The sequence below is a fragment of the Oncorhynchus mykiss genome, chromosome 19, assembly GCF_057628025.1.
Source record: "Oncorhynchus mykiss isolate SJ-2025 chromosome 19, ASM5762802v1, whole genome shotgun sequence".
In the NCBI taxonomy this organism is placed as follows: domain Eukaryota; kingdom Metazoa; phylum Chordata; class Actinopteri; order Salmoniformes; family Salmonidae; genus Oncorhynchus; species Oncorhynchus mykiss.
This window is the reverse complement of record NC_143040.1, coordinates 74619470-74641093: the sequence shown is the minus strand read 5'-3', so window position 1 is coordinate 74641093 and position 21624 is coordinate 74619470. Positions and strand designations below refer to the sequence as shown.

At 45.5% G+C, this 21624-nt stretch overlaps 1 protein-coding gene across 18 annotated transcripts in view; it reads right to left on the bottom strand.

The window, feature by feature from the left end:
* The window catches only part of LOC110498653 (attractin), a 281518-nt gene extending 260623 nt beyond the window's left edge, over positions 1-20895 (bottom strand). For 13 of the 18 annotated variants that reach the window (XM_090211734.1, XM_090211740.1, XM_090211735.1 and 10 more), the window contains exons 1-2: positions 18738-20895; positions 11556-11639 (exon numbers count right to left, since the gene is read on the bottom strand). In XM_090211734.1, the coding sequence (XP_090067860.1) occupies positions 11556-11639; positions 18738-18991 (338 nt within the window). In that variant the 5' untranslated portion in view covers positions 18992-20895. Of the gene's footprint in view, positions 1-10895; positions 11640-18737 lie in introns of all 18 variants that reach the window. The other 5 variants (XM_090211751.1, XM_090211752.1, XM_090211753.1 and 2 more) reach the window with 2 other exon arrangements.
* Between the last annotated feature and the right edge of the window lie 729 nt (positions 20896-21624).

The following is a 21624-nucleotide window of genomic DNA, read 5'->3' as shown; positions in this document are numbered from 1 at the left end:
TCTAGGAGACACTTAAGATACATAATGGATAACCTCAGGTCTAGGAGACACTGTTAAGATACATATGGATAACCTCAGGACTAGGAGACACTGTTAAGATACATATGGATAACCTCAGGTCTAGGAGACACTGTTAAGATACATATGGATAACCTCAGGACTAGGAGACACTGTCAAGATACATATGGATAACCTCAGGTCTAGGAGACACTGTTAAGATACATATAGATAACCTCAGGACTAGGAGACACTGTTAAGATACATATGGATAACCTCAGGTCTAGGAGACACTGTTAAGATACATATGGATAACCTCAGGACTAGGAGACACTGTTAAGATACATATAGATAACCTCAGGTCTAGGAGACACTGTTAAGATACATATGGATAACCTCACGTCTAGGAGACACTGTTAAGATACATATGGATAACCTCAGGTCTAGGAGACACTGTTAAGATACATATAGATAACCTCAGGTCTAGGAGACACTGTTAAGATACATATAGATAACCTCACGTCTAGGAGACACTGTTAAGATAAATATGGATAACCTCAGGACTAGGAGACACTGTTAAGATACATAATGGATAACCTCAGGTCTAGGAGACACTGTTAAGATACATATGGATAACCTCAGGACTAGGAGACACTGTTAAGATACATATGGATAACCTCAGGTCTAGGAGACACTGTTAAGATACATATAGATAACCTCAGGACTAGGAGACACTGTTAAGATACATATGGATAACCTCAGGTCTAGGAGACACTGTTAAGATACATATGGATAACCTCAGGACTAGGAGACACTGTTAAGATACATATGGATAACCTCAGGTCTAGGAGACACTGTTAAGATACATATAGATAACCTCAGGACTAGGAGACACTGTTAAGATACATATGGATAACCTCACGTCTAGGAGACACTGTTAAGATACATATGGATAACCTCAGGTCTAGGAGACACTGTTAAGATACATATAGATAACCTCAGGTCTAGGAGACACTGTTAAGATACATATAGATAACCTCACGTCTAGGAGACACTGTTAAGATAAATATGGATAACCTCAGGACTAGGAGACACTGTTAAGATACATATAGATAACCTCAGGTCTAGGAGACACTGTTAAGATACATATGGATAACCTCAGGACTAGGAGACACTGTTAAGATACATATGGATAACCTCAGGTCTAGGAGACACTGTTAAGATACATATAGATAACCTCAGGAATAGGAGACACTGTTAAGATACATATGGATAACCTCAGGTCTAGGAGACACTGTTAAGATACATATAGATAACCTCAGGTCTAGGAGACACTGTTAAGATGCATATAGATAACCTCAGGACTAGGAGACACTGTTAAGATACATATGGATAACCTCAGGTCTAGGAGACACTGTTAAGATAAATATGGATAACCTCAGGACTAGGAGACACTGTTAAGATAAATATGGATAACCTCAGGTCTAGGAGACACTGTTAAGATACATATAGATAACCTCAGGTCTAGGAGACACTGTTAAGATACATATGGATAACTTCAGGTCTAGGAGACACTGTTAAGATACATATGGATAACCTCAGGACTAGGAGACACTGTTAAGATACATATGGATAACCTCAGGTCTAGGAGACACTGTGAAGATACATATGGATAACCTCAGGTCTAGGAGACACTGTTAAGATACATATGGATAACCTCAGGACTAGGAGACACTGTTAAGATACATATGGATAACATCAGGACTAGGAGACACTGTTAAGATACATATAGATAACCTCAGGTCTAGGAGACACTGTTAAGATACATATAGATAACCTCAGGTCTAGGAGACACTGTTAAGATACATATAGATAACCTCAGGTCTAGGAGACACTGTTAAGATACATATGGATAACCTCAGGTCTAGGAGACACTGTTAAGATACATATGGATAACCTCAGGACTAGGAGACACTGTTAAGATACATATGGATAACCTCAGGTCTAGGAGACACTGTTAAGATACATATAGATAACCTCAGGACTAGGAGACACTGTTAAGATACATATGGATAACCTCAGGTCTAGGAGACACTGTTAAGATACATATAGATAACCTCAGGACTAGGAGACACTGTTAAGATAAATATGGATAACCTCAGGACTAGGAGACACTGTTAAGATAAATATGGATAACCTCAGGTCTAGGAGACACTGTTAAGATACATATGGATAACCTCAGGTCTAGGAGACACTGTTAAGATACATATAGATAACCTCAGGACTAGGAGACACTGTTAAGATACATATGGATAACCTCAGGACTAGGAGACACTGTTAAGATACATATGGATAACCTCAGGTCTAGGAGACACTGTTAAGATACATATAGATAACCTCAGGACTAGGAGACACTGTTAAGATACATATGGATAACCTCAGGTCTAGGAGACACTGTTAAGATACATATGGATAACCTCAGGACTAGGAGACACTGTTAAGATACATATGGATAACCTCAGGTCTAGGAGACACTGTTAAGATAAATATGGATAACCTCAGGACTAGGAGACACTGTTAAGATAAATATGGATAACCTCAGGTCTAGGAGACACTGTTAAGATACATATAGATAACCTCAGGTCTAGGAGACACTGTTAAGATACATATGGATAACCTCAGGTCTAGGAGACACTGTTAAGATACATATGGATAACCTCAGGACTAGGAGACACTGTTAAGATACATATGGATAACCTCAGGACTAGGAGACACTGTTAAGATACATATGGATAACCTCAGGTCTAGGAGACACTGTTAAGATACATATAGATAACCTCAGGACTAGGAGACACTGTTAAGATACATATGGATAACCTCAGGTCTAGGAGACACTGTTAAGATACATATGGATAACCTCAGGACTAGGAGACACTGTTAAGATAAATATGGATAACCTCAGGTCTAGGAGACACTGTTAAGATACATATAGATAACCTCAGGTCTAGGAGACACTGTTAAGATACATATGGATAACCTCAGGTCTAGGAGACACTGTTAAGATACATATGGATAACCTCAGGACTAGGAGACACTGTTAAGATAAATATGGATAACCTCAGGACTAGGAGACACTGTTAAGATACATAATGGATAACCTCAGGTCTAGGAGACACTGTTAAGATACATATGGATAACCTCAGGACTAGGAGACACTGTTAAGATACATATGGATAACCTCAGGTCTAGGAGACACTGTTAAGATACATATAGATAACCTCAGGACTAGGAGACACTGTTAAGATACATATGGATAACCTCAGGTCTAGGAGACACTGTTAAGATACATATGGATAACTTCAGGACTAGGAGACACTGTTAAGATACATATGGATAACCTCAGGACTAGGAGACACTGTTAAGATACATATGGATAACCTCAGGTCTAGGAGACACTGTTAAGATACATATGGATAACCTCAGGACTAGGAGACACTGTTAAGATACATATGGATAACCTCAGGTCTAGGAGACACTGTTAAGATACATATGGATAACCTCAGGACTAGGAGACACTGTTAAGATACATATAGATAACCTCAGGTCTAGGAGACACTGTTAAGATACATATAGATAACCTCAGGTCTAGGAGACACTGTTAAGATACATATAGATAACCTCAGGTCTAGGAGACACTGTTAAGATACATATGGATAACCTCAGGACTAGGAGACACTGTTAAGATACATATGGATAACCTCAGGTCTAGGAGACACTGTTAAGATACATATAGATAACCTCAGGACTAGGAGACACTGTTAAGATACATATGGATAACCTCAGGTCTAGGAGACACTGTTAAGATACATATGGATAACCTCAGGTCTAGGAGACACTGTTAAGATACATATAGATAACCTCAGGTCTAGGAGACACTGTTAAGATACATATAGATAACCTCAGGTCTAGGAGACACTGTTAAGATACATATAGATAACCTCAGGTCTAGGAGACACTTAAGATACATAATGGATAACCTCAGGTCTAGGAGACACTGTTAAGATACATATGGATAACCTCAGGACTAGGAGACACTGTTAAGATACATATGGATAACCTCAGGTCTAGGAGACACTGTTAAGATACATATAGATAACCTCAGGACTAGGAGACACTGTTAAGATACATATGGATAACCTCAGGTCTAGGAGACACTGTTAAGATACATATGGATAACTTCAGGACTAGGAGACACTGTTAAGATACATATGGATAACCTCAGGACTAGGAGACACTGTTAAGATACATATGGATAACCTCAGGTCTAGGAGACACTGTTAAGATACATATGGATAACCTCAGGACTAGGAGACACTGTTAAGATACATATGGATAACCTCAGGTCTAGGAGACACTGTTAAGATACATATGGATAACCTCAGGACTAGGAGACACTGTTAAGATACATATAGATAACCTCAGGTCTAGGAGACACTGTTAAGATACATATAGATAACCTCAGGTCTAGGAGACACTGTTAAGATACATATAGATAACCTCAGGTCTAGGAGACACTGTTAAGATACATATGGATAACCTCAGGACTAGGAGACACTGTTAAGATACATATGGATAACCTCAGGTCTAGGAGACACTGTTAAGATACATATAGATAACCTCAGGACTAGGAGACACTGTTAAGATACATATGGATAACCTCAGGTCTAGGAGACACTGTTAAGATACATATGGATAACCTCAGGTCTAGGAGACACTGTTAAGATACATATAGATAACCTCAGGTCTAGGAGACACTGTTAAGATACATATGGATAACCTCAGGACTAGGAGACACTGTTAAGATACATATGGATAACCTCAGGTCTAGGAGACACTGTTAAGATACATATGGATAACCTCAGGACTAGGAGACACTGTCAAGATACATATGGATAACCTCAGGTCTAGGAGACACTGTTAAGATACATATAGATAACCTCAGGACTAGGAGACACTGTTAAGATACATATGGATAACCTCAGGTCTAGGAGACACTGTTAAGATACATATGGATAACCTCAGGACTAGGAGACACTGTTAAGATACATATAGATAACCTCAGGTCTAGGAGACACTGTTAAGATACATATGGATAACCTCACGTCTAGGAGACACTGTTAAGATACATATGGATAACCTCAGGTCTAGGAGACACTGTTAAGATACATATAGATAACCTCAGGTCTAGGAGACACTGTTAAGATACATATAGATAACCTCACGTCTAGGAGACACTGTTAAGATAAATATGGATAACCTCAGGACTAGGAGACACTGTTAAGATACATATAGATAACCTCAGGTCTAGGAGACACTGTTAAGATACATATGGATAACCTCAGGACTAGGAGACACTGTTAAGATACATATGGATAACCTCAGGTCTAGGAGACACTGTTAAGATACATATAGATAACCTCAGGAATAGGAGACACTGTTAAGATACATATGGATAACCTCAGGTCTAGGAGACACTGTTAAGATACATATAGATAACCTCAGGTCTAGGAGACACTGTTAAGATGCATATAGATAACCTCAGGACTAGGAGACACTGTTAAGATACATATGGATAACCTCAGGTCTAGGAGACACTGTTAAGATACATATGGATAACCTCAGGTCTAGGAGACACTTAAGATACATATAGATAACCTCAGGTCTAGGAGACACTGTTAAGATACATATGGATAACCTCAGGTCTAGGAGACACTGTTAAGATACATATGGATAACCTCAGGACTAGGAGACACTGTTAAGATACATATGGATAACCTCAGGTCTAGGAGACACTGTTAAGATACATATGGATAACCTCAGGTCTAGGAGACACTGTTAAGATACATATAGATAACCTCAGGACTAGGAGACACTGTTAAGATAAATATGGATAACCTCAGGACTAGGAGACACTGTTAAGATAAATATACATAACCTCAGGTCTAGGAGACACTGTTAAGATAAATATGGATAACCTCAGGACTAGGAGACACTGTTAAGATAAATATGGATAACCTCAGGACTAGGAGACACTGTTAAGATACATATGGATAACCTCAGGTCTAGGAGACACTGTTAAGATACATATGGATAACCTCAGGACTAGGAAACACTGTTAAGATACATATAGATAACCTCAGGACTAGGAGACACTTAAGATACATATGGATAACCTCAGGACTAGGAGACACTGTTAAGATACATATGGATAACCTCAGGACTAGGAGACACTGTTAAGATACATATAGATAACCTCAGGACTAGGAGACACTGTTAAGATACATATGGATAACCTCAGGACTAGGAGACACTGTTAAGATACATATGGATAACCTCAGGACTAGGAGACACTGTTAAGATACATATGGATAACCTCAGGTCTAGGAGACACTGTTAAGATACATATGGATAACCTCAGGACTAGGAGACACTGTTAAGATACATATGGATAACCTCAGGTCTAGGAGACACTGTTAAGATACATATGGATAACCTCAGGTCTAGGAGACACTGTTAAGATACATATGGATAACCTCAGGACTAGGAGACACTGTTAAGATACATATGGATAACCTCAGGTCTAGGAGACACTGTTAAGATACATATGGATATGGTTGAAGTTCAGCAGAGCAGAAAACCCACAAGTGTTCAAAATGTTGTCACTGTAAAAACTCATGGAACACTTGGCAATGCTTGTAAAAAAAAATCAATTCAACGTCTCTTCACCTCTGGAATAATTTACATGTTCACAAATATCATCATTTAGAGGCAGAAGGGTCAAAGAGAATGGTTGTTGGGAAAGAGGGAACTTGTCCATATATGGTCACGGATATGTTGGCTATTACAACCACAATCATGTCCTTCTGTCTCAGCACCAGATGCCCAGTGCTGAAGGTCAGTAGGGTTGTACTAGAAGACTGTCTCCCAAATGGCCCCCTATTCTCTATATAATGCACTACTTTAGACCAGAGCCCTATTAGAGCCCTATGGGTCCTGGTCAACGAGCCCTATTAGAGCCCTATGGGTGCTGGTCAAAGAGCACTATTAGAGCCCTATGGGTCCTGGTCAACAAACCCGATTAGAGCCCTATGGGTCCTGGTCACAGTGCCCTATTAGAGCCCTATGGGTCCTGGTCACAGTGCCCTATTAGAGCCCTATGGGTCCTGGTCACAGTGCCCTATTAGAGCCCTATGGGTCCTGGTCACAGTGCCCTATTAGAGCCCTATGGGTCCTGGTCACAGTGCCCTATTAGAGCCCTATGGGTCCTGGTCACAGTGCCCTATTAGAGCCCTATGGGTCCTGGTCACAGTGCCCTATTAGAGCCCTATGGGTCCTGGTCACAGTGCCCTATGGGTCCTGGTCAAATAGCCCTATTAGAGCCCTATGGGTCCTGGTCAACGAGCCCTATTAGAGCCCTATGGGTGCTGGTCAAAGAGCACTATTAGAGCCCTATGGGTCCTGGTCAACAAACCCGATTAGAGCCCTATGGGTCCTGGTCACAGTGCCCTATTAGAGCCCTATGGGTCCTGGTCACAGTGCCCTATTAGAGCCCTATGGGTCCTGGTCACAGTGCCCTATTAGAGCCCTATGGGTCCTGGTCACAGTGCCCTATTAGAGCCCTATGGGTCCTGGTCACAGTGCCCTATTAGAGCCCTATGGGTCCTGGTCACAGTGCCCTATTAGAGCCCTATGGGTCCTGGTCAAAGAGCCCTATTAGAGCCCTATGGGTCCTGGTCAAAGTGCCCTATGGGTCCTGGTCAAATAGCCCTATTAGAGCCCTATGGGTCCTGGTCAAAGTGCCCTATTAGAGCCCTATGGGTCCTGGTCAAAGAGCCCTATTAGAGCCCTATGGGTCCTGGTCAAAGAGCCCTATGGGTCCTGGTCAAAGTGCCCTATGGGTCCTGGTCAAATAGCCCTATTAGAGCCCTATGGGTCCTGGTCAAATAGCCCTATTAGAGCCCTATGGGTCCTGGTCAAATAGCCCTATTAGAGCCCTATGGGTCCTGGTCAAAGTGCCCTATTAGAGCCCTATGGGTCCTTGTCAAAGAGCCCTATTAGAGCCCTATGGGTCCTGGTCAAAGAGCCCTATTAGAGCCCTATGGGTCCTGGTCAAATAGCCCTATTAGAGCCCTATGGGTCCTGGTCAAATAGCCCTATTAGAGCCCTATGGGTCCTGGTCAAAGTGCCCTATTAGAGCCCTATGGGTCCTTGTCAAAGAGCCCTATTAGAGCCCTATGGGTCCTGGTCAAATAGCCCTATTAGAGCCCTATGGGTCCTGGTCAAATAGCCCTATTAGAGCCCTATGGGTCCTGGTCAACGAGCCCTATTAGAGCCCTATGGGTCCTGGTCACAGTGCCCTATTAGAGCCCTATGGGTCCTGGTCAAAGAGCCCTATTAGAGCCCTATGGGTCCTGGTCAAAGAGCCCTATGGGTCCTGGTCAAAGTGCCCTATGGGTCCTGGTCAAATAGCCCTATTAGAGCCCTATGGGTCCTGGTCAAATAGCCCTATTAGAGCCCTATGGGTCCTGGTCAAATAGCCCTATTAGAGCCCTATGGGTCCTGGTCAAAGTGCCCTATTAGAGCCCTATGGGTCCTTGTCAAAGAGCCCTATTAGAGCCCTATGGGTCCTGGTCAAAGAGCCCTATTAGAGCCCTATGGGTCCTGGTCAAATAGCCCTATTAGAGCCCTATGGGTCCTGGTCAAAGTGCCCTATTAGAGCCCTATGGGTCCTGGTCAAATAGCCCTATTAGAGCCCTATGGGTCCTGGTCAAAGTGCCCTATTAGAGCCCTATGGGTCCTTGTCAAAGAGCCCTATTAGAGCCCTATGGGTCCTGGTCAAATAGCCCTATTAGAGCCCTATGGGTCCTGGTCAAATAGCCCTATTAGAGCCCTATGGGTCCTGGTCAAATAGCCCTATTAGAGCCCTATGGGTCCTGGTCAAAGTGCCCTATTAGAGCCCTATGGGTCCTGGTCAACGAGCCCTATTAGAGCCCTATGGGTCCTGGTCACAGTGCCCTATTAGAGCCCTATGGGTCCTGGTCACAGAGCCCTATTAGAGCCCTGATAACCGTGTGCCCTGATAACTGTGTGCCCTGATAACTGTGTGCCCTGATAACTGTGTGCCCGGGTAACTGTGTGCCCTGATAACTGTGTGCCCTGCACGCTTCATGTAAATGAAACATCTCTATTTGCATAGAGAATGAACCAGCAAAACCAGTTAACACAAACATCACTGCATATTATGAAGCTTAGCTTATCACTTGGTATACCTTTCAGTTAATAAATAGCAACATATTTTTGGTTGATCTTTAAGAGAAGCTTGGCTATATACACTAAGTTTATTAGGTACACCCATCTAGTACTGGGTCGGTCCCCCCCTTGGCCTCCAGAACAGCCCCGGGTCGGCCACCCCCATGGCCTCCAGAACAGCCCCGGGTCGGCCACCCCCATGGCCTCCAGAACAGCCCCGGGTCGGCCACCCCCTTGGCCTCCAGAACAGCCCCGGGCCGGCCACCCCCTTGGCCTCCAGAACAGCCCCGGGTCGGCCACCCCCTTGGCCTCCAGAACAGCCCCGGGTTGGCCACCCCCTTGGCCTCCAGAACAGCCCCGGGTCGGCCACCCCCGTGGCCTCCAGAACAGCCCCGGGTCGGCCACCCCCGTGGCCTCCAGAACAGCCCCGGGTCGGCCACCCCCGTGGCCTCCAGAACAGCCCCGGGTCGGCCACCCCCTTGGCCTCCAGAACAGCCCCGGGTCGGCCACCCCCTTGGCCCCCAGAACAGCCCCGGGTCGGCCACCCCCTTGGCCTACAGAACAACCCCGGGTCGGCCACCCCCTTGGCCTCCAGAACAGCCCCGGGTCGGCCACCCCCTTGGCCTCCAGAACAGCCCCGGGTCGGCCACCCCCTTGGCCTCCAGAACAGCCCCGTGTCGGCCACCCCCTTGGCCTCCAGAACAGCCCCGTGTCGGCCACCCCCTTGGCCTCCAGAACAGCCCCGGGTCGGCCACCCCCTTGGCCCCCAGAACAGCCCCGGGTCGGCCACCCCCTTGGCCTACAGAACAACCCCGGGTCGGCCACCCCCTTGGCCTCCAGAACAGCCCCGGGTCGGCCACCCCCTTGGCCTCCAGAACAGCCCCGGGTCGGCCACCCCCTTGGCCTCCAGAACAGCCCCGTGTCGGCCACCCCCTTGGCCTCCAGAACAGCCCCGGGTCGGCCACCCCCTTGGCCTCCAGAACAGCCCCGGGTCGGCCACCCCCTTGGCCTCCAGAACAGCCCCGGGTCGGCCACCCCCTTGGCCTCCAGAACAGCCCCGGGTCGGCCACCCCCTTGGCCTCCAGAACAGCCCCGTGTCGGCCACCCCCTTGGCCTCCAGAACAGCCCCGGTTCGGCCACCCCCTTGGCCTCCAGAACAGCCCCGGGTCGGCCCAGCCCTTGGCCCCCAGAACAGCCCCGGGTCGGCCCCCCCCCCCTGGCCTCCAGAACAGTACTGGGTTGGTCCCCCCCCCCTTGGCCTCCAGAACAGTACCGGGTCGGCCCCCCCCCTTGGCCTCCAGAACAGTACCGGGTCGGCCCACCCCCTTGGCCTCCAGAACAGTACCGGGTCGGCCCACCCCCTTGGCCTCCAGAACAGTCCTGGGTCGGCCCCCCCCTTGGCCTCCAGAACAGTCCCGGGTCGGCCCCCTACCCTTGGCCTCCAGAACAGTCCCGGGTCGGCCCCCCCCCCCCTTGGCCTCCAAAACAGACTGATTTGTTCAGGGATGGAAACGTTGCTCAATTGGTATCAAGGGACCTAATGTGTGCCAGAAAAATATTCTCCACAGCATTACACCACCAGCCTGTACCGTTGACACCAGGCAGGATGGGGCCATATCCTGGCTCTGCCATCAGCATGGAACCAGGATTCGTGGCACCAGGTGACGTTTTGCCACTCCTCAGTTGTCCATCGTCTGCTGCAACAGCCCATCTATGACAAGGACCAACGAGTTGTGTTCCGAGATGCTGTTCTGCACACTGTTGTACTGCACCGTTATGTCTGTTTGTGCCTGTTAGCCTGCACCATTCTTTCCATTCTCCTTGGACTTCTCTCATCAACCAGATGTCTTCACCCACAGGACTGCTGCTGACTGGATGTGTTTTGTTTGTCACACCATTCTCTGTAAAACACCTAGATACTGTTGGGTGTTTAAGGCCCAGTAGTGCAGCGGTTTCTGAGATACTGGAACCGGCGTGCCCGGCACCGACAACTATACCACGCTCAGAGTCTCTTAGGTCACTGGTTTTGCTCATTCTACCGTTCAACAAACGGTAACGGAATACTTGGATGGCCGTCTGCCTGCTTTATATAGCAAGCCACAGCCACGCGACTCACCGTCTGTAGGTGAACAGGGTGGTTGGTGTACCTAATAAACTGACACTGACTGTAGATTGGGCCTATCTTTCAGTGACATTGTGCAGGGTACAGGCATGCTGTTGTTGTGCTATTAGTCTAAAGTTAAACTGACGTTCCCTCAATGAGCCAGGTGCACTTGGTCTTGTACTTGTAGTTCCCTGGTCCGTCTGTCAGGAACCCTGAGGGACCCGTCAGCCTATAGGAGAGAGAAGAGGTCAAAGGTCAGACCAGTCAGCCAATAGGAGAGCGAGAAAGGGTCAGGAGAGGACAGATTAGTCAACCAATAGGAGAGCAAGAAAGGGTCAGAGGTTAGCCTATAGGAGAGGACAGATCAGTCAGATCAGTTTCCGACTTAGCAACCTTACTATAGACAGAGGACGGTTGAAGAGTTAAATGACAACATCTACATTTAATGACAGCTCACACAAACTGCCATAATGTTTTAGTGTGACTGTCCTCGCCAGTCACAAAGTCAGATGGCTGATCAATGAAAAGGGACAGAGAGGGACAGAGAGGGACATACAGGGACAGAGAGGGACATACAGGGACAGAGAGGGACATACAAGGACAGAGAGGGACAGAGAGGGACATACAGGGACAGAGCGGGACATACAGGGACAGAGAGGGCTGTATCCTGAGCTGTTCTTTAACCAGGAAATAGCTTTATTTACTCCTGTTATGGTCGGTATGTTCTTCCAAAAAAAAGGAACCTCCAATCTATTGAGCTGTTGTAGACTTCCGACCTGTTCGTGTCAGTAATGAGTTATTGTTATCGAGCTATGGTTAGGCTACTCATTGTGTACAATTCCTCGTGCTATCATGTTTTCCCTCTCTCTGCATTGTTGGGAAAGGCCGGTAAGTCAACATCTCACTGTTAGTCTACACCGGTTGTTAACCAAGCAGGTGCCAGATCATATTTGGAGGTGCTGGATAGGCATGTATTCGACATACCATCATAAGAGGAGAAGTAAATGAAGGTAGTTGCTTAAAATTCCAGATTTTGTGAGTAACAAACTTATTTTGACATTAGAAAGCTCACAGTTTGTTTTTGCATGGTTTTTGATCGACTACCTCGTCTCTGTACCCCACACATACAATTATGTAAGGTCCCTCAGTCGAGCAAGGAGGTTTTCCAATGCCTTACAACAACAAAAAAGCAGACATTGAATATCCTTTGAGCATGGTGAAGTTATTAATTACATTTTGGATGGTGTATCAATACACACAGTCATTACAAAGAAACAGGCGTCCTTCCTAACTGAGTTACCGGAGTGGAAAGAAACCCCTCGGGGATTTCATCTTGAGACCAATGGTGACTTTAAAACAGTTACAGAGTTGAATGGCTGTGATGGGAGAAAACTGGAGATAGTTACTCCACAATATGACCTATTTGACTGACTAAAAAGAAGAATAGAAATATTCCAAAACATGTTTTCTGTTTGCAACACGGCACCAAAGTAATACTGCAAACAAATGTGGTAAAGCAGTTCACTTTTTGTCCTGAATACAAAGTGTTTTGTTTTGGGCAAATCCAATACATCACGGAGTACCACTCTTCATATTTTCAAGCATAGTGGTGGCTGCATCATGTTATGGGTATGCGTGTAGAAAAAAATTACAGAACGGAGCTAAGCACAGGCAAAATCCTAGAGGAAAACCTGGTTCAGTCTGCTTTCCACCAGAAACTGGGAGATGAATTCACCTTTCAGCAGGACAATAACTTAAAACACAAGGCCAAATCTACATTGGAGTTGCTTACCAAGAAGACAGTGAAAGTTCCTGAGTGGCCGAGTTACATTTTTAACTTAAATCTACTTGAAAAACGTAGCTCTTACTCCGAATGCAAAAAAACTGTTGAATTGGAGATTTTACACGGCCCTATTGTCTAACAAAGAATTCCTTCTAATTTATTTCGACCAACAGATGTATTCATTCAAATGAATAAAAATGATGACACCTCCCCCTCTCTTCTTTGGGAGACTTTCAACGCTGTATTACGAGGAAAGATAATTTCTTACAATGCTCATTATGTCAGGAACTGGTGGACTCAATCCTGGCAATAGACCGCCAATATTCAACTTCACCATCCCATGAATTATACGCAGAGGCTGAAACTTCAAACTCAATTAATCTGCTTTCCACTGATAAAGCAGAGTTTCTATTGCAACGAACAAGGGGGACGTACTACGAATATGGCGACAAGACCAGCCACCTATTGGCACACCAACTTAAACGCCAGTCAGCATCTTATCTCTCAGGTCTATGACTCTTCCCGTAATCTTACAAGTGATCCCTCTATTATTAATTCAACTAACCTCTACAAATCTGAACACCCATCAGATAATACGGCTATGGACAACTTTTTAGATAACGTGGATATCTCATCCATTGATATGGACATGAGTAAAGTTCTGGATAACACTCTGCATCTAGATTACATAACAAAGGGTCTAAAGTTAATGCAAAGTGGCAAGGCCCCAGGCCCTGATGGCAAGGCCCCAGGCCCTGATGGCTGATGGCAAGGCCCCAGGCCCTGATGGCAAGGCCCCAGGCGCTGATGGCAAGGCCCCAGGCGCTGATGGTAAGGCCCCAGGCCCTGATGGTAAGGCCCCAGGCCCTCATGGTAAGGCCCCAGGCCCTCATGGTAAGGCCCCAGGCCCTGATGGTAAGGCCCCAGGCCCTGATGGTAAGGCCCCAGGCCCTGATGGTAAGGCCCCAGGCTCTGATGGTAAGGCCCCAGGCTCTGATGGTAAGGCCCCAGGCCCTGATGGTAAGGCCCCAGGCCCTGATGGCAAGGCCCCAGGCCCTGATGGCAAGGCCCCAGGCCCTGATGGTAAGGCCCCAGGCCCTGATGGTAAGGCCCCAGGCCCTGATGGTAAGGCCCCAGGCCCTGATGGCAAGGCCCCAGGCCCTGATGGTAAGGCCCCAGGCCCTGATGGTAAGGCCCCAGGCCCTGATGGTAAGGCCCCAGGCTCTGATGGTAAGGCCCCAGGCTCTGATGGCAAGGCACCAGGCCCTGATGGTAAGGCCCCAGGCCCTGATGGTAAGGCCCCAGGCCCTGATGGCAAGGCCCCAGGCCCTGATGGCAAGGCCCCAGGCCCTGATGGCAAGGCCCCAGGCCCTGATGGCAAGGCCCCAGGCTCTGATGGCAAGGCCCCAGGCTCTGATGGCAAGGCCCCAGGCTCTGATGGCAAGGCCCCAGGCCCTGATGGTAAGGCCCCAGGCCCTGATGGCAAGGCCCCAGGCCCTGATGGTAAGGCCCCAGGCCCTGATGGTAAGGCCCCAGGCCCTGATGGTAAGGCCCCAGGCCCTGATGGCAAGGCCCCAGGCCCTGATGGTAAGGCCCCAGGCTCTGATGGCAAGGCACCAGGCCCTGATGGCAAGGCCCCAGGCCCTGATGGCAAGGCCCCAGGCCCTGATGGCAAGGCCCCAGGCGCTGATGGCAAGGCCCCAGGCGCTGATGGCAAGGCCCCAGGCGCTGATGGCAAGGCCCCAGGCTCTGATGGCAAGGCCCCAGGCTCTGATGGCAAGGCCCCAGGCGCTAATGGCAAGGCCCCAGGCTCTGATGGCAAGGCCCCAGGCTCTGATGGCAAGGCCCCAGGCCCTGATGGCAAGGCCCCAGGCTCTGATGGCAAGGCCCCAGGCTCTGATGGCAAGGCCCCAGGCCCTGATGGCTTCCCAGTCAATTTGTATAAACAAATTCTCAGATCAACTCGCAGCGTTACTATTAGATATGTTCACCGACTCGTTATCACGTGGCTCTCTCCCCCTGACGCTAACCCAGCGTCCAATGTACGCCGGCTTTTGAACATTATACTCTCTCCTATCTCTCCAGACCCCAACATTTGTTTCTCTTGATGCAGAGAAGGCTTTCGCCTGGGTGGAGTGGGATTATTTATTTTAAGATTTGGTTTTGGGTCCAATTTCATATCATGGATTCGTCTGCTCTATTCTGCTCCTACGGCTAGCGTCCACACGAACTATCAACATTCAAAATACTTCCCCCTCTCCAGAGGGACCCGCCAAGGGTGCCCTTTGTCCCTGCTCCTTTTTTCTTTTGATATAGAACTGCTCTCCTTGGCCTTAAAATTATCACCATCATTTACTGGAATCCAACGAGCTGGTGAAGAGCACAAAGTGACACTATGCAGATGATCTACTATTATTTAGGTGTGAATATAACACACTCTCTGGCTACCCTCCATAAAACAAACTTTGTAAGCCTAGTCATACGAGGTAAAGTAGGATTACAATGCTGGGATAGTCTGCCTCTCTTTAGCTGGCAGAATACAATCAGTTAAAATGAACATTTTACCAAGGCCTTTACCTTTTTCAACATCTTCCGATCTTTCTACCAAAATATTTTTTTTAACCAAGTTTGAAAGGCTCATCAGTCATATTATCTGGGTAGGCAAATCACCTAGGAAACGTAGAGCAATACTACAAAAGATAAAAGATGGAGGATTGGCACTTCCAAATGTACTGCTTCACTATTGGGCAGCCAATATTCAAAAGATTATGGTCTGGTGTAATGCTCCAGGGACCAACTGCTGCTTATAAGATGTGCACTCCTGCCAATCATCCTCCTTTCTGCTCTTGCCTTTGCCCCACTGTCCCCCACTGTCCCTGTGTCCCACTGTCCCCCACTGTCCCTGTGCCCCACTGTCCCCCACTGTCCCTGTGCCCCACTGTCCCTGTGTCCCACTGTCCCTGTGTCTTTCAGAGTATACTGGAAACCCCATTGTGCTCTCTGCTCTGAAGATCTGGAGATAATTTGGTCAACATGTTAGACTTTCTGTCCCTTCTCTTCTAAGCCCTCTGTATCGACCACCTATTTTTACCCTCCACCAGGCTTTTGTTTTGTGGCGTGAGAGAGGTTTGGTTTGTTTCAAAGATGTATTTTTAGATGGGAAGTTTGTCAGTTTTAATGATCTCGTTGCTAAATCTAATCTGGCTCAATCTTTTCTGCTATTTTCAAGCAAGTAACTTTGTTCACTCTCATTAACTGCCTCCCAAGACGTCGCTAGAGGAGATTTTGTCCCTCCCGTGGAATCGGCAAGGTCTGATTTCTAGATTATATGACATTATGCTGTCCTCTGAACCCTCTCCAATAAACAAAATCAAGACAGACTGAGTTAGTGAACCTGAACTTGACTTTACAGATGACTGGCGGGAGGAGGCTTTACAGATGACTGGCGGGAGGAGGCTTTACAGATGACTGGCGGGAGGAGGACTTTACAGATGACTGGCGGGAGGAGGACTTTACAGATGACTGGCGGGAGGAGACTTTACAGATGACTGGCGGGAGGAGGACTTTACAGATGACTGGCGGGAGGAGGCTTTACAGATGACTGGCGGGAGGAGGACTTTACAGATGACTGGCGGGAGGAGGCTTTACAGATGACTGGCGGGAGGAGGACTTTACAGATGACTGGCGGGAGGAGGCCTTTAGGGTTAACTCCACATCATGTGCTCAGTTAGGTTTAATTCAGTTCAAAGTCTCGCACAGAATTCACTACACCAAAGAAAAACACAAATGACATGTGATAGATGTTTATTCACTCCACCACACCCACATGTTTTATTTGTGTTCTAAACTGTCTGAGTATTGGACATCCTTTTTTAATACTCTCTTTAGATATTAACCTGCAGCCTCGTCCTCTAATGGCCATATTTGGAGTTCCACCTTCGTTGACTCGTCTCACTAAAAGTAAAGCGGACATTGTAACGTTTGCTTCCCTTATAGCCTGCCGGCAGAACTGGAAATCCTTCAAATCTCCCACTGCATCATCCTGGTTGAAAGATCTGTGTTTTCTACACTTAGAAAAAAATATACTCTGAGAGGCTCTACTGATAACTTTAACTTGAGATGGCAGCCTTTCATTTCCTTTTTTGAATAGTTGCCCTCTATTGATCAGGAGTAAGAATTTTGGCCAACGAGATACGGGAGGGTAGAGATAGTATGTTGTGATATTTTTTATAGTGTATGTGTACACATGTATATTTATATATTATCTCCAATTGTAAATTTGTTACAAAAATTGTAAAATGTATGCTGGTTTTGTTGTTAAAGGGAGGTGTTTCAATAAGTATAGGGGATAAAAGGATGCATCTGTTTGATTTATAATTCTTCATATGTCCAATAAAAAATGTAGAGAAAAAATACAATCGAAAACATCTACTTGAATATCTATGGAGGAACTGAACATGGTTGTCTAGCAATGATCAACAACCAATTTGAAGAATTGTGAAAATAACAACAAATAAATAAATAATTGGGCAAATGTTGCACAATCCAGGTGTGTTGAAAGCTCTTAGAGACTTACAGCTGTAATCGCTGCCAAAGGTGCTTCTAAAGAGTATTGATTCAGTGGTCAGAGTCAGTTAATAACCAATTCTTATTTACAATGATGACCTACCAAAAGGCCTCTTGCGGGGACAGGGGCCTGGGATTAAAAATATAAATATAGGGCAAAACACACATCACGACAAGAGAGACACCATAACACTACATAAAGAGAGACCTAAGACAACAACATAGCAAGGCAGCAACACATAACACAGCATGGTAGCAACACAACATAGCAGCAGCACAGAACATGGAACAAACATTGTTGGGCACAGACAACAGCAAAGGGCAAGAAGGTAGAGACAGCAATACATCACGCAATACATCATGTAAATGAGATGTCTATTTAAATGTTCCATAAATTAGCAAAATATTCAATGAAAAAAAAATAACTGTCATTATATGTAGATGGATTACATATAGTATTTCTATCCCCCATTTTGAGTTCAGGCTGTAACAACATGTGCAGTAAGTCCAGGGGTATGAATACTTTCTGAAGACTGTATGAAACTTTGATAAACTGGAACTTATAGTTTGTAAACTTGATTCAGACAATCTACCATAGTGCAACTTAATATATACATTTAATTTGAATGTTCAATTAAATTGAAATATATATATATATATATATATATATATATATATATATATTTAAAACTGAATATAATATTCACTCAATTCAGTGTCAAATCATGAATTACAAGTTCAATTTATGAATTCAATGATTACATTTGTACACATTAGAAATTCAAAAACATTAAATTCAAAGTCCTAGCTAATACAAATGAAAAATGAAGGATGGAAATACAATTTGTTTTGGCACTGAAATCGCTCCATACTAATGTTGAGACCGAGCGTCGGGACAGGTAACAAAACTCCCCCGTACAGAAGAGGACCTCGTCCAATGACTTATATGTAATGGAAGTCGTAGGCGGCGATTCTCACCTGAACCTTCCTCCGCAGTGTTGGCATTGGTCCCCGACCCAGCCGGGGCTGCACACACAGTTGCCCGTAGACGTGTTACATTTCCCATTCACGCACGGTTTGTCGCATTCTTTCGCCTCGGTGACAGCGGGCAGTCCAAGGAGCAGCCCGAAAGCCGAGAAAATGAGCAGTGTTTGGAGCATCGAGGCCCGGCCACCAACCTTTACCAGCCCGCTAGTCAGGATGCAGGCCGGCCGCCGTATCGCCCCGTCCATTCTCAAAAAGATGGCTACTGCTCCAAACAGGTCCGTATCACTGGTCCACTTCTGGTCGTATTTGAATGCGACCGGCCTGGTTTTCAAGCTCCGTGGAAATTTGAGAGGGACACAGTTGTTGCTAGAACGAAACCTTCCTATCTCCTTGTTGTGCCTGATTTTAATCTCATTCTTCCATTACATTTTTCCGGTGGCTATGATACCACCGCTGAACATAGCTGCATTTTGACATCCGGAAGTGACATGAGGAGGCGTTTACAGACACACACGGAAATGCGCAACGATTGCAGATGTCACGAGGACATCAATTTTATTATGGGTTTAAAATTCCAATGAAATTTGTTCCAGTGAATGTATGATCATTTTTATCTAACACATGATTTAATGCATACTTAAACTTTATACATGTACCCTCAATTACAGATGATTCTGATTGAATTGCATTCAAAGTGAATTCTTTATTATAAAGGCCCTGCAAGCCCATGGAGCCACAACGCTCTTTCATGGTGAGAGGTCAGACCGCAGAAGACATGAACAGACGACCCTGACATTAAGCAATCAGATTAGAAATATAGACAACCGAACTGACTGTAAATGTCTCTGCTGTAATAATCACAGTCTAATAATGTCTCTATCTATACATTTTGGGAGGGTTTTATGCACACAACAATTAAACAGCGTCACCATGTTGTCTGAGTAGAAACAACATGGTGATGAACCCGTTTTGTAGTTCAGAATGTAGGTTAATCACCATCTCACTATCAGCACTAATACATTCTCATGATTTATCAATGTAATTATTCCCTTACTGGATTTGGCAAAGATGTGACATTTTATTCTGAAGATGATTTCATATGGAATGTGCCAGTCTTCCACTGCTGAAGCATTGAGGACAGCCTGGTCCCAGATCTGTGCTGTGACAACGACCATAGGAGTTGGTATATGGCGAGGCACCACAGACACATCTGAGATCAGGCTATTGAAAATAGGCAGGGAGGAGAGGAGACTACTGATGAATAAAAGGAACTAGTCATAACATCCTGTGATTGTGTTTCTTTCTAGGTGTGTGTCAACATTTGCCTCTCACTGACTGCTGGATCATCTACAGTGGGGCAAAAAAGTATTTAGTCAGCCACCAATTGTGCAAGTTCTCCCACTTAAAAAGATGAGAGAGGCCTGAAATTTTCATCATAGGTACACTTCAACTGTGACAGACAAAATGAGAAAAAAAATCCAGAAAATCACATTGTAGGATTTTTAATGAATTTATTTGCAAATTATGGTGGAAAATACATATTTGGTCAATAACAAGTGTATCTCAATACTTTTATATACACATTGTTGGCAATGACAGAGGTCAAACGTTTTCTGTAAGTCTTCACAAGGTTTTCACACACTGTTGCTGGTATTTTGGTATGGTGTTCTTTGGATGGTATGGTGTTCTTTGGATGCAACTCAGCATTATTTGTCCTCCAAACACAACGAGTTGAGTTTTTACCAAAAAGTTATATTTTGGTTTCATCTGACATTCTCCCAATCTTCTTCTGGATCATCCAAATGCTCTCTAGCAAACTTCAGACGGGCCTGGACATGTACTGGCTTAAGCAGGGGGACACATCTGGCACTGCAGGATTTGAGTCCCTGGCGGCGTAGTGTGTTACTGATGGTAGGCTTTGTTACTTTGGTCCCAGCTCTCTGCAGGTCATTCACTAGGTCCCCCCCGTGTGGTTCTGGGATTTTTGCTCACCGTTCTTGTGATCATTTTGACCCCACGGGGTGAGATTTTGCATGGAGCCCCAGATCGAGGGAGATTATCAGTGGTTTTGTATGTCTTCCATTTCCTAATAATTGCTCCCACAGTTGATTTCTTCAAACCAAGCTGCTTACCTATTGCAGATTCAGTCTTCCCAGCCTGGTGCAGGTCTACAATTTTGTTTCTGGTGTCCTTTGACAGCTCTTTGGTCTTGGCCATAGTGGAGTTTGGAGTGTGACTGTTTGAGGTTGTGGACAGGTGTCTTTTATACTGATAACAAGTTCAAACAGGTGCCATTAATACAGGTAACGAGTGGAGGACAGAGGAGCCTCTTAAAGAAGAAGTTACAGGTCTGTGAGACCCAGAAATCTTGCTTGTTTGTAGGTGACCAAATACTTATTTTCCACCATAATTTGCAAATTAATTAATTCAAAATCCTACAATGTGATTTTCTGGATTTTTTTTCTAATTTTGTCTGTCATAGTTGAAGTGTACCTATGATGAAAATTACAGTCCTCTCTCATCTTTTTAAGTGGGAGAACTTGCACAATTGGTGGCTGACTAAATACTTTTTTGCCCCACTGTAAAAGGACATTTATTTACTAGGTTTTTGATTTCAGGCTCCTTGACAACAACATAACAAAATGCCTCCTCCTGGCAGTGCTGTAGGAACAACCCGTGCATCCCAAATGGCATCCTATTCACTATAGAATGCACTACTTTGGATTAAAAAATGTATTCAGACAGATGAGAAACGAGGGGGAGACCAATTAGGATTAGGAGACAAAGTGGGGTCTGCACAATAGTGCCCTACTTTGGACCAGGAATCTGCTCGCCAGACCTAACACACTGGTCCATTTCCTGTCCTGCTTTGGACCAG